General features: G+C 44.9%; 1 protein-coding gene across 1 annotated transcript in view; it reads left to right on the top strand.

The window, feature by feature from the left end:
• TINAGL1 (tubulointerstitial nephritis antigen like 1) overlaps positions 1–14,252 on the top strand; it is a 92,381-nt gene that overhangs the window by 43,129 nt on the left and 35,000 nt on the right. The window contains exon 3 of the mRNA XM_089673870.1: positions 7,747–7,810. Within this exon, the coding sequence (XP_089529996.1) occupies positions 7,747–7,810 (64 nt within the window). The remainder of the gene's footprint in view (positions 1–7,746; positions 7,811–14,252) is intronic.

Here is a 14,252-nt window from a genome sequence, read left to right as displayed (position 1 = left end):
ACCACAATCAGTAACTCCGAGCTACACTTGGGATTACTCTGCGGTGTTGCTCAGGGATTCCCTGCAGCGCTTACTTTGTCCTTCGCTCCCGCGATGCATCCCCTGCAGCGTCCCCGACCATCTCCTCCGGCCGACATCCGGCTTCCGTGCTCTGGTCCCTGCGAGCGTCGGGACATACGGGACGTACGGGGGCCGGAACCGGCGGCAAATTTAAAAATTTTAAAAAATTTCATTTTCTAATAAACTAAAATAACATTGTAAAACATTACTGTTTAAAACCATTTCACATACATTTTGTTCCTAATGCTTTGTCCTGTGCCCTGCCTGCATTTTGACTGTTCTTTCTGCCTGGAAACTTAGAAAAGTCCATGGCGTCCAAAAAGCGTCCCTTTAGGTCGAAAGCGGTTTTAAACCAGCTAGAGAACAGAGATAGTAAATTAGAATCACTTGCAGAAATGAGTGATAATGATTCGTGGGGGAAATTCGTCATCAGACACTGAAAACGATTTTGCTACTTTGCTCAGTGATGTGCGAACTTGGCACTATATTTCAAATTTCAAAGTTTTTGGTTTGATTATATTATTGAAGTAAATTTTTTATTATTATATTATTATTTTTATTATTTATTAAATTATAATTTATGATTTCGTGTTTCAAGTTTTATCCTACCCGGAATGTTTACTAGACTCTTGTTCGGACAGATTTCAGTGAGTTATTCCTAAAAATTACAGGCCTACAATAAAAAACTACATATTTCCATGCAAAAAAAATGTACCGCTTTCAGCACAGAAATATGGACATAATCAGACCGCTAGGGAGGTTAAAAGTAAAAATCCCATGTATCTCTTCTTGCTGATCTATAAACATGTTGGCATAATGTGTAAATTTAAAGATTTTTTTTTTGTTTAACATCTACATTTTAATGTATTCCCTTCCTGGTATTCAGAGGTGCTGGTGACATAGCCTGTGCCTCCCAGCTGCACCCTGGGTGGGTTAAATTATCAGTACCTTCCATGGAGATCTTGTGTGTAAACTGTAGGAGCCTACAAGGTTTCAAAAAATCTTTGTGTTTTATCTCTAGTCGAATCCTAGTCTTTTAACCATTGCTGTGTACATCTGTTTGTGTGTGTTTCTTTCTGTTTTTTTTTTTCTTCATCCCCCACATCTCTTCTAATATTCTGCTAAAACGTTGTGTAGTACTGCCTGGACCTTGAAGAAGGGGACATACCCCGAAAGCTTGTCCTCAAAATTGTATGTTAGTGCAAATAAAAAAGTATCACAGACAGTACTCCATTGTTTCTGTCGCAAGTGCACTAATACGGCTACAATCACCTCAAGCAAAAAATCTTGCAAGGTCTTGGGAAGAATTTGTTTTCACCACAGATGACGTGTAATGTAAGCAAAGAGGCAGATACAGAGCTATGCATTATTTACTGAAATCCTGTGAGATTTAGTTCATTCATACATCTGTTATCACTGAGGCATCACTGTGTGCGTGATATGAAGGGGACACAGGAGACACTGCGTGTGTGTGGGGGGGGCTGACAGTATGGGAGGGGGGGACACAGGAGACTCTGTGGGTGGGGGGACACGGGAGACTCTCTGGGGAGGGGGGGCTAAGGAGACACTGTGGGGGGGGCTTAGAAGACACTGTGGGATGGGGGACACAGGAGACTCTCTGGGGGGAGGGGGGCTAAGGAGACACTGTGGGGGGGGCTTAGGAGACACTGTGGGTGGGGAGACACAGGAGACTGTGGGAGGAGGGGGCGCTAAGGAGACACTGTGGGAGGGGGGGCTAAGGAGACACTGTGGGAGGGGGGCTTTGGAGACACTGTGGGAGGCAGGACACAGGAGACTCTGTGGGAGGGGGGGCTAAGGAGACACTGTGGGAGGGGGGCTTAGGAGACACTGTGGGATGGGGGACACAGGAGACTCTCTGGGGGGAGGGGGGCTAAGGAGACACTGTGGGGGGGGGCTTAGGAGACACTGCGGGAGGGGGGACACAGGGGACTCTGTGGGAGGAGGGGGCGCTAAGGAGACACTGTGGGAGGGGGGGCTAAGGAGACACTGTGGGGAGGGGGGGCTTAGGAGACACTGTGGGAGGGGGGACACAGGAGACTCTGTGGGAGGAGGGGGCGCTAAGGAGACACTGTGGGAGGGGGGGCTAAGGAGACACTGTGGGGAGGGGGGGCTTAGGAGACACTGTGGGAGGGGGGACACAGGAGACTCTGTGGGAGGAGGGGGCGCTAAGGAGACACTGTGGGAGGGGGGGCTAAGGAGACACTGTGGGAAGGGGGGCTAAGGAGACACTGTGGGAGGCAGGACACAAGAGACTCTTTGGGAGGGGGGGCTAAGGAGACACTGTGGGAGGGGGGCTTAGGAGACACTGTGGGATGGGGGACACAGGAGACTCTCTGGGGGGAGGGGGGCTAAGGAGACACTGTGGGGGGGGCTTAGGAGACACTGTGGGTGGGGAGACACAGGAGACTGTGGGAGGAGGGGGCGCTAAGGAGACACTGTGGGAGGGGGGGCTAAGGAGACACTGTGGGAAGGGGGCTTAGGAGACACTGTGGGAGGCAGGACACAGGAGACTCTGTGGGAGGGGGGGCTAAGGAGACACTGTGGGAGGGGGGCTTAGGAGACACTGTGGGATGGGGGACACAGGAGACTCTCTGGGGGGAGGGGGGCTAAGGAGACACTGTGGGGGGGGCTTAGGAGACACTGTGGGAGGGGGGACACAGGAGACTCTGTGGGAGGAGGGGGCGCTAAGGAGACACTGTGGGAGGGGGGGCTAAGGAGACACTGTGGGGAGGGGGGGCTTAGGAGACACTGTGGGAGGGGGGACACAGGAGACTCTGTGGGAGGAGGGGGCGCTAAGGAGACACTGTGGGAGGGGGGGCTAAGGAGACACTGTGGGAGGGGGGGCTAAGAAGACACTGTGGGAGGCAGGACACAAGAGACTCTGTGGGAGGGGGGGCTAAGGAGACACTGTGGGAGGGGGGCTTAGGAGACACTGTGGGATGGGGGGCACAGGAGACTCTCTGGGGGGAGGGGCTAAGGAGACACTGTGGGAGGGGGGGCTTAGAAGACACTGTGGGAGGGGGGACACAGGAGACTCCGTGGGAGCAGGGGGCACTAAGGAGACACTGGGGGGGGCGCTAAGGAGACACTGTGGGAGGGGGGGCTAAGGAGACACTGTGGGAGGCAGAACACAGGAGACTCTGTGGGAGGAGGGGCAAAGGAGACACTGTGGGAGGGGGGCTTAGGAGACACTGTGGAAGGGGGGCTTAGGAGACACTGTGGGAGGGGAAACACAGGAGATTCTGTGGGAGGAGGGGGCACAGTAAACTACAGTGGGGGGAAGGGGATATTGATGAGAAAAGGACAGGGGATACTGCTTTGGGGATGTGGAGCAGAGGAAATTTTGTGGGGGGCAGAGAACACTGCTATGGGGCAGGGTGTGACTCTTGGGAGGAGCATCCGCTGAGTACTGTTCAGTGTGTCCTCAGTCAAGCAGTCCCAGAGGCGCATGTGCAGTAGCGCACGGTCATGGAGGCGCATGCACGGTAGGGCAACGCATGTCAAGACATGTAGTCCTTAACTCTATGTGAGGCAGTGGCAGGAAGTGCACTCAGTGAAACGGAAGCTGTGAGAAAGTAAAGCAGGAAGAGCCTCAGATCGGTAGGTTACAAAACAGAAAAAAAAGTTTCTGTGAAAAATAAACATGGATGAAATATGCTTATACCACTGGCAATGGAAAATAGTTACAAAATCTGAGGGTTTAGAACCACTGTAACCGCTTTAGTTCTGCTCTGTAGCAGAAATACTGCTACAGGGTGGCAGTGGTGCGCAAAATCGCGTATATATACATGATTTTGCATCTCCAGGTAGGGGGCGCACACGTGCCCTACCTGCATCGCCATTTGCGGCCGTGGCTGTCAATCACCTGGAGTCCCAGCTGGTGATTACTCGCCGGTGCCAGGTGATTGCGGAGGATCTCCGAGGGGGGAGGGTGGGGGAAGAACTGTTAGTAAACAAAACAAAACAGTTCTCCTCCCTGTCAGCTCCTGCGCACTGTCTACAGTACAGCCATGCAAAGCAGTGTTCTTACAAGCACAAACACAAAACATCAAGTTAAAAGGCACAAAGCACACAGTTAACCCTTTGATCACCCCACATGTTAACCCCTTCATGCCCAGTGCCATTAGTACACTGTCAGTGATTTTTATTAGCACTGTATTGGTGTCACTGGGGCTGTCAGTGACACCAAGTCAGTTCTCCCCTGCAGTCCCACAGTCCCGCTATAAGTCGCTGATCGCCACCATTACTACTAAAAATTAAAAAAAAATCCCAGTATCTATACCTCCATTTGTAAACGCTATAACTTTCACGTAAACCAATTAATTTACACATGTTTTTTTTTAGCAAAGACATGTAGCAGAATACACTTTGGCATAAATTTATGTCGAAATGTGATTTTTAAATTTTTTTTACTGGACATGTTTAATAGCAAAAAGTCAAAAATATTGTTTTATTTTCTCAAAATTGTCGGTCTTTTTTTTTATAGCGCAAAAAATAGAAAATGCACAGGCGATCACTACCAATACCACTGAAAGAAAGCTCCATTTGTGGGAACAATTCATTTGAGTACAGTGTTGCATGATCATGCAATTGTCAGTTAAATCTCCAACACTTTCCTGATGTTTAGAAGCCAGGGTGAGAGTACCACAGGGAGCACAGAAAGTGAGTGGTCCTGTGGCTTCTAGCAGGGCCCAAACATTGCAGGCAGTGATCAAGGAAGGCCAGCAAGGCAAAGTGACTGTTGGAGTGCACCAAGCCTTTTGGCTGTACATACTCATTCTTCCTCTGTTTCAGATCAGTTCTCCACGGCAGAAGGAAATGGCGGAGTGCTTCCAATGATCTATACTAGTGAGTCGTGTGGAGTAATTATTCCCATATAACAGCAACCTTCTAACACCTTAAAGTTCCACTCACCCTGTCAAAAAATAAAAGTCAGCAGCTACAAAAACTGTAGCTGCTGACTTTTAATAAACACACACTTACCTGTCCCTCGGTCCCGCGGTGTGTGTCCCCCCACAGCCTGTTTCACTGGCCGTCCTGTATTCCAGGAAGCCGGCTTCTTCAGTGTGGGCACCCGGCTGCGACAGCTTGCGGCTTCACAGCCGGGTACCCACTGCGCATGCACGAGTAGCACTGCGCTTCCTGAATGGTCCTGTAGTCTTCTGGGGCCTGTCACATGTCCCAAAAGACTACAGGGAGGGAGGGAGGGAGGACACCTTCCGTTTCCGATCGCCTAGGCGGTCCGACCAGAAGTGGGAGCAGGTTCCTGTCAAATACAGGTACCCGCTCCCCAAAGGTGCCAATCCTTAATGGGGAGCGGGGGAGCAGTCCTTAAAGCGGAACTTCCCCTTTTGGGTGGAGCTCCACTTTAAGTTTAAGGCACAGAAATACGATAACTCTTTTTCCACAGCAGTTGTTTGCTAAATACAAAATACTGCAGTTTTTAGTGGCATGTCGGTGGTACTCAGGTACAACCTTGAAGCACATTTTTGCAATATAATTCAGTTTGCTGTTGTGCTACAAGACTTGGATTATGCTCACTGATTGGCTGTCTCAGTGTTAGAACCTTTTTCTGTGTATTCAGTGTGTGTTTTTATTCTGCATGTGTATGTTTATCTACTTTACCTCTGGTATCATGATAGGTATACTGGGTAAAGTAAATGCATGAAGACTGTTAGAAATTCTGTATACAGCCCTACAGAACAGACAGTGCACAGCCCACATGTGCTTTTCTGCTTCACTGTACTAGGAAATAGGAAAGTTTATTCAGAGAAAAGACAGAGTATACCATAGATCAGTGGATTCCAAACTGTGGCCCGTGGGCCGAATGCAGCCCTTTGCCTGGCTCTATGCAGCCCTAGGGGTACTATCTCTCCCACTGATACCGTCAAGGAGGTACAATTTCTTCCACTGGCATCAACTATGGGGCACAATTCCTCCCACTGATATAAACAATTAGATACTATTCCTCAAACTAATACCAAGGATGGGCACTAGTCCTCCAACTAATACCAAGGAAGGGGCACTATTCCTCAAACTAATACCAAGAATGGGGCACAATTCCTCCAACTAATACCAAGGATGGGGCACTATTCCTCCAACTACTACCAAGGATGGGGAACTATTCCTCCAACTAATACCAAGGAAGGGGCACTATTCCTCAAACTAATACCAAGGATGGGGCACTATTCCTCCAACTAATACCAAGGAAGGGGCACTATTCCTCAAACTAATACCAAGGATGGGGCACTATTCCTCCAACTAATACCAAGGATGTGGAACTATTCCTCCAACTAATACTAAGGATGGGGAACTATTCCTCCAACTAATACCAAGGATGGGGAACTATTCCTCCAACTAATACTAAGGATGGGGCACTATTCCTCCAACTAATACCAAGGATGGGGCACTATTCCTCCAACTAATACCAAGGATGAGGCACTATTCCTCCAACTAATACCAAGGATGGGGCACTATTCCTCCAACTAATACCAAGGATGGGGAACTATTACTCCAACTAATACCAAGGATGGGGCACTATTCATTCCTCTGATACCAATGATGGGGCACTATTCATTTCACTGACACCAATGATGGGGCACTATTCCTCCAACTGAAACAAATGATGGGGCACTCTTCCTCCCATTGAGACCAATGCTGGGGCACTATTTCTTCCACTGACACCAATGATGGGGCACTATTCTTCCCCCTGACACTAATGATGGGGCGCCATTCCTCCCACTGTCACCAATGATAGGGCACCATTCCTTCCACTGTCACCAATGATGGGACACCATTCCTCCCACGGCCACCAATGATGGGGCACTATTCCTCCCCCTGACACCAATGATGGGGCACTATTCTTCCCACTGACACAGTGATGGAGCACTATTCCTCCCCCTGACACCAATGATGGGGCACCATTTCTCCCACTGTCACCAATGATGGGGCACCATTCCTCCCACTGTCACCAATGATGGGGCACCATTTCTTCCACTGTCACCAATGATGGGGCAATATTCCTCCCACTAATACCAACGATAGGGCACTTTTCCTCCAACTAATACCAATGATTGGACACTATTCCTCCTATTCCCCCCCTTTCACTAACTACAAGCACTATGCAATTTTTTTACTCCTACTCATGCTGGGATATTTTCTACTCCCATTGGCCACTCCGGCCCTCCTAAAGTCTGAAGGACAGTAAACTGGCCCTTTGTTTAGAAAGTTTGGAGACCTCTGCCATAGATGCAGCTACAAACTCATAAACACTGCCCTCTACTGGTTGACAAATATATCTCTACTGAATACTGATGTAGTTGGTGCACAAATTACATGAACACTGTATCCCAACAAAGACATTGAGGTTGATTTAATAAAACTGGAGCATGCAAAATCTGGCATAGCTGTGCATGGTAGCCAATCAGCGTCTAGCTTCAGCTTTTTCAATTAAGCTTTACTGGAAGCTGATTGGTTTCTATTCAGAGCTGCACCAGATTTTGCATTCTGCAGTTTTAGTAAATCAATGCCATTGCTTGGCTTGAATTTGTATGTGTTGCTTGATTCCCTTTTAATGAAACATACAAAGAAATATTGTCATTGCTGACTTCAGAAGACATTAATGTATTACAGTACTAATGACTTGTCACAATCACTTTCTTCTAGTGTGTGTTAAAAATAACCAGCAATATCCAAGTGGAGCAACATACCAAGACAACTGTAATCGATGGTAAGCCTACTAAACACCGCTTTTGCTTGTAAATTATTGAATATTATTGTAGTTTTTTTTTTCTCTGTGGTTTTTCGGCTGCTTCATGGCCTCTCACAAATACCACCCTATTATTGGGACAATTGACTCTTGTATCTGGATAATTCAGAAAACTAGATATTATACTCTACCCAGAGACCTCATCACACTGGAGCTGGTCATGGATACTTTTATCATTTGCCTAACTCTTGACTACTTCTCTTAGAGTAACTCTTCTGATCTTATTGTAAAAATCCCTATAGCACCTAAAAAGGTGTATAGTTGTAAAATGTATAAAATTCCAAAAGTGCTTTATAAATGGAGGAGGTGGTTCTTTCATTCATCCACCTGCCCTGCCATAATTTCCACACATAAACATACAGATGCGCGTAATTTCATTTTAGTGGCTGGAACAGGGGTGGGCAAACCTTTTGACTTGAGGGCCGCAATGGGTTCATATATTGGACCCGGGGGCCGGACCAAGAGTAGATGAATGATGTGTATGTGTCATCCATAGTAAGTATAGTAATATTCCCCCATAGTAAGCATAGTAATTAATCCCCCATATAGTAATTCATCCCCCATAGTAATTCATCCCCCATATAGTAATTCATCCCCCATATAGTAATTCATCCCCCATATAGTAAATCATCCCCCATATAGTAATTCATCCCCCATAGTAATTCATCCCCCATATAGTAATTCATCCCCCATAGTAATTCATCCCCCATAGTAATTCATCCCCCTTATAGTAATTCATCCCCCATATAGTAATTCATCCCCCATAGTAATTCATCCCCCATATAGTAATTCATCCCCCATAGTAATTCATCCCCCATAGTAATTCATCCCCCATATAGTAATTCATCCCCCATATAGTAATTCATCCCCCATAGTAATTCATCCCCCATATAGTAATTCATCCCCCCTATAGTAATTCATCCCCCCCTATAGTAATTCATCCCCCCTATAGTAATTCATCCCCCATAGTAATTCATCCCCCATATAGTAATTCATCCCCCATATAGTAATTCATCCCCCATAGTAATTCATCCCCCATATAGTAATTCATCCCCCCTATAGTAATTAATTCCCCATATTAATTCATCCCCCATAGTACTATTCCCCTCCAAGTAGTAAGCCAAGTCCCCCCTGTGTCAATTCACTTACCTTTGCTCCACGCGTTCCTCTCGCCGTGTTCCCGCGCCGTTCCGGTCTTCAGGGCGGACTGTGAGAGGAGCCTAGCTCCCCTCACGTTCGTCATGCTGCCCCGCCTACACACATCCTGACAGCCAATGTATCACGCTCCGCGGGCCGGATTAAAAGGTCCGCCGGGCCGTATACAGCCCGCGGGCCGTTGTTTGCCCATTGCTGGGCTAGAACAAATGAGTATTCTAGCCACTAGAATTAAATTTCGTGCATTCGCCTCTAAACACCATATGCAGCACATAAATACACACCAGACCGAGTATATTTTATGCTGGAACTTTATGTAGCTCCTGGTAGAAAGATCCAATGTAGATGGGGATATTTTGCATGCAGCCTTGATGTCAGTTTACTAGGGTTCACATCTTCAAACAGGTATTTTATTTTTTTAAAAATGTTTTTATACTACCAGGTGTAGTTTAACCTTTAAAGTGGTTGTAAATCCTCCCATATACCCAGTGAAGTGACTGGCCTCAGAGATGAAACAAATCCTCCTACATAAGTTGTACCTGTTTGTCTACAGTCGTCTTTCCTACATCCATTAAAAATGAAAAATTTACACAGGATCTCTCAGCTCTGAAAAGCAGGGGGTGGGGAGCTGAAGTTACATCAGTGAGGAGAACTCTGAGAGCTGATTGGAGGGAAGGGACAACCCCCCCCCCCACCCACCCACCTTCATACAGCACACAGAAACAGAGCTGAGGTTGTCAGTCACAGGCTGTGCTCTCCCCATCACCATTTTTCTCTTAGTGTCAGAAAAACCTGTCAGAAATGACTCATGCTGATAGCATAAGGAATGAGACAGCAGACAGAAATGACAGTGCTCTGGATTGAGACAAGTACACACTATGGATATAGAAGGATATGCTTTGTTCATGTGTCTGAGGTTTACAACCAGTTTTAAATGCCCATGGGAAGGAAGGATTAATGATGATGTGACCACTGTGATTGACTGTCATGGTGGTCACATGACTGGAAGCCGGTCCTACTCTTGTTAATGGAGACCGAGAGCTGTCTTTGACAGCTCAATCTCTGTGCTGGGAGTGCAGGATGAGAGTGCTCTAAACACAAAAACATCAGCTGCCAAGTGACACATATGGCTGGCATGAGTGTGTTAAAGCACATGCTGTTTGTGTAACGCGGGTGGTAATAGATTAACAAACTTGAAGGCTGTCCTATAGCAGTTTTACTGCTACAGAGCGTGCCTCCTGTGCAAAATCACGTATATATACACGATTTTGCACTCCTGCCTCATGAACTGTCACAGCCAATCTCCGAGTCCTGGCTAACAGATGTTCGCTGGCACCCACAGATCGTCAGGCATGGAGGAACAACAGAGCTCTGCCTATGTTTTGATTGATCCTGTGTCAGAGCAGACCTGGGAACACGATCCTTTAATTTCCCTTGTACCAGCACCACCTACTGTACACCAAGTACATAGCTAGGCACAAACTTAACCCTTTTATCACCCTAGATGTTAACCCCTTCGCAACTCGTGTCATTAGAACACTGATCAGTGTAAATTTTTAGCATCAGTGTCTGTCAGTGTAAAAAATGTCCGCCACAATATCACAGTCCCTATAAAGTCGCTGATCGCCCTCATACTAGTATATTCTAGTATATGTCCCATAGTTTGTAGACGCTATAACTTTTGTGCAAACTAATCAATATATGCTTACTGGGATATTTTTAGCTAAAATATGTAGCAGAACATATTTTGTCCTAAATTTAGGAAAAAATATGATTTTTAAAAAAATTTTTGTTGGATATGTTTTATAGTAGAAAATACAAAATATTGTTTTTTTTCAAAATTGTCGGTCTTGTTTTGTTTATATCGCACAAAGTAAAAATCGCAGAGGTGATCAAATACCACCAAAAGAAGGCTCTATTTGTGGGGAAAAAGGACATCAATTTAATTTTGGTACAGTGTTGCATGACCGCGCAATTGTCAATTAAAGTAACGCAGCGCCGCATCGTAAAAAAATGCCTGATTGTGAAAGGGGGTAAATCTTCCGGAGCTAACGTGGTTAAGCAAACTAAATGTCATCAGTTAGGGTCCATCTACTTTAATATAGCTATAGAACACCAATCAACTTTCCATATACAACCCATTGCCAGTGGTGACTAGTTTAGCCAAAGAGCTGCAGGGATCCTCTGTATGAATAATTCTTTTATGTGTCATGTTTTGTTTGCTGTAAAGTTTCTGTGACATCTAAAAAGAAATGGTAAATCTACAAAGCAGTAAAAGCAATGTATAGTTATGTTGTAGTTATGTAATTTTTAAATATTTTTTTTCATTTTGTGCAAATATATTTTTGTTCATAGTCTCTTGCTAGACATAACACAATTTCATGTTCAAATGTAATCCAGTTTTAAGTATCTTGTCATGCAAACATGCTCAGTTGCTCGCTGGGACCAACGCCAAGGATTCTCTCCCCTCTCTCCCAGATTTTTTTTTGCTTTCTAGAGACCAAGGCCTAATTTGATCAGGAATTCTGGCAAGTAGACAGAGGAAAAATGAACAATAATGTCCATTCTGTGACTGCTGAAAACTAAAAAAAACACAGCATATTTACCATGAATAAAATGACCCTTCATCCAGATCACCATGTGCAGCACAATTCCTGCACATAGAGATTATCCTCAGTATACTGTATGGCATTTTCCAATGGAAAGAAGTCTGCACAACATTTAGCCTTTGAGAATAATTGAAATGTGACTCTACATAACATACCACCAAGTCTTCATCATACCCAATCCATAAAGAACACTGAGATTGTGCAGGTGCAATAATCCATGATGACCAATAAAAATTTATCTCAGCTGACCTGACAAATGTAAACTGAAAACCTGACCTGTTGATGCTCATTTCTATTGCTCTTCATGCTTTTTATGGAGTACACCTCCAGGTTTCAGACTATGAAGGCTTATGCATGTGAGCATAAAAAATGTGTTTTGTACAGATCTGAATGCAGCAGCATAGTTTATTATGAGCCCATGCACACAGCTGTGTTGTGATCAGTAATCTTGTGCTGCTTTGAACTGCATAAATTAAAAATGAAAAATTCTGCATCTGTGGTCAGTGTTTCTACATAAATTGAAAATGGACTCTAATGCAGGCCATAGACGGGTTCGAAAACCGTCCGTTTAAAAAAAAAAAAAAAAAATGAAAAATCGGTCGTTCAATAGGCCAACGTTACCACCACGGTAAACAAAATTGGCCGATTTTCAGCCCGTCTACAGCCGGCATTTAATTACTTCTGTCCTTGCAGAGAGCTCCACTATTATATTTGACATGAAAAAGTATTGCGGTTGCAACAATGTATCTATTTGTATCCATTTCAGATACAGATGTTTTTATTCGGATACAAATAGATACATTGTTGCAACCGCAATACTTTTTCATGTCAAATATAATAGCGGACTGGAATTCTTCTTCGTCTTCTTTTTCTTTTTCTTCTTCTTCTTCTTCTTCTTTTTCCTTCTTCTTGCAGGTCACGGCTCATACGCAGATTTTTTTATCGGTAAAACGATCGGCCGATTTGCCCATCATTGCCGTTAAAATCATCCGATCAGCAAAATCGGCCGATTTTTTTCCAACTTTACCGATTAAAAAAATGTCTCAAAACCCCGAAAAACGGCTGACCAATTAACCCATTAACGGTGCGAAAATCGGTCGATTTTTTTTTTCCGGCCGATTTTCAACCCGTCTATGGCCTGCATAAGGCTAGCCATACGCTATACAAATGTCTTTAGAAAATTGCTTTAGATTTACAAAAAACCATATAATATAAGGTCAAACCTAAACAACACTTTCAATTGTATCCAATTAAGCAGGTCCTTGCAATACATAGTTGAAGGTAAATCTAAAGGAAATTGGGCAGAAATTGAACAGAAAATTGGCTGGCCATACACTATACAATTTTCTGTCCAATTTCTGCCCAATTTCCTTTAGATTTACCTTCAACTATGGGGGCAGCACAGTGGCTAAATGGTTAGCACTTCTGCCTGGCAGTACTAGGGTTGTTGGCTCGAATCCCAGGCATGGCACCTCCTGTCTGGAGTATGCATGTTCTCCCTGTGCCTGTGTGGGTTTCCTCCGGGTACTCTGGCTTCCTTCCACACGCCAAAGACATGCTGGTAGGTTAATTGGATCCTGCCAAAATTGGCCCTTGTATATGAATGTGAGTTAGGGACCTTAGATTGTACACCCCTTAAGGGTTAGGGACTGATGTGAATGTACAACATATATGTAAAAGCGCTACGTAAATTGACGGCGCTATATAAGTACCTGAAATAAATGTAGTGCAAGAGCCTACCTAATTGGATACAATTGTAAGGGTTGGTAGGTTATGACCTCCTATTATATGGCTTTTGGTAAATCTAAACCAAAAACCAAAAATGCTTGTGACATTGTCGACCTCGTGTGGTCACATATATTCCTATTTGAAGCTCCCATATAGGTTCATTTGCATACTGCTATGGCTATGGGCAAAGTTAGTAACCCGTAGTAACCAGCCAGAATGAATTGTTCTTTTTGACTATAGAAAAATGAAATCCTATTAGTTGCTATGAGTTGGAGCTCATTTAGACTTGTGGTTGGGAGGTGTTAAAATGGTGTGGTTGAGCCATATATTTAGCGCCTCACAAGTGCCCTCCCTTAAGCTGCAAAGGCAGCGGATAAGGATGTTCACATGCCACATTTGCCACGCTTTACTTCATGCCTGCCACAAAAATTAGTGCTCAAGTCACTTTCGCTGGGCAGTAGCACAAACATGGGATGCACTGCATGTCCTGCAGCTGTGTGAAATGCATGCAGCTGTGGCTCATTGCTATGGCATTTACTATGTTATTACAGGCAGTGAGGGGGCATCATCTGGGCTTGTCCAAGTGTGGATTGCTTTTTGGGGCCGTGGCAGTTTAGGTGCAAGTGTAAACTTAGCCTGACTATAGTTTGCATTCATTCATTATATGTTTTACTACCAAGGATCAGTCCACCACAACTGATATAAAAACACATTGGGGTTGATTTCCTAAAGACAAATAGACTGTGCACTTTGCAAGTACAGTTACATTGTTATTCTGGTTGAAAAAAGACACAAGTCCATCTAGTTCAACCGATAAAAGGGGAAACAAATTTACAATCCTATATACACAATCCTATACCTACAGTTGATCCAGAGGAAGGCTCTATCTGGGGAAAAAAGTCTTTCTTGAT

The sequence above is a fragment of the Staurois parvus genome, unplaced genomic scaffold, assembly GCF_062004578.1.
Source record: "Staurois parvus isolate SC_StPar_1 unplaced genomic scaffold, SC_StPar_1.0 ptg000145l, whole genome shotgun sequence".
NCBI classification, from domain to species: Eukaryota; Metazoa; Chordata; class Amphibia; order Anura; family Ranidae; genus Staurois; species Staurois parvus.
Note: the sequence above shows the minus strand (reverse complement) of the source record. Positions and strands in the feature narration are given on the sequence as shown.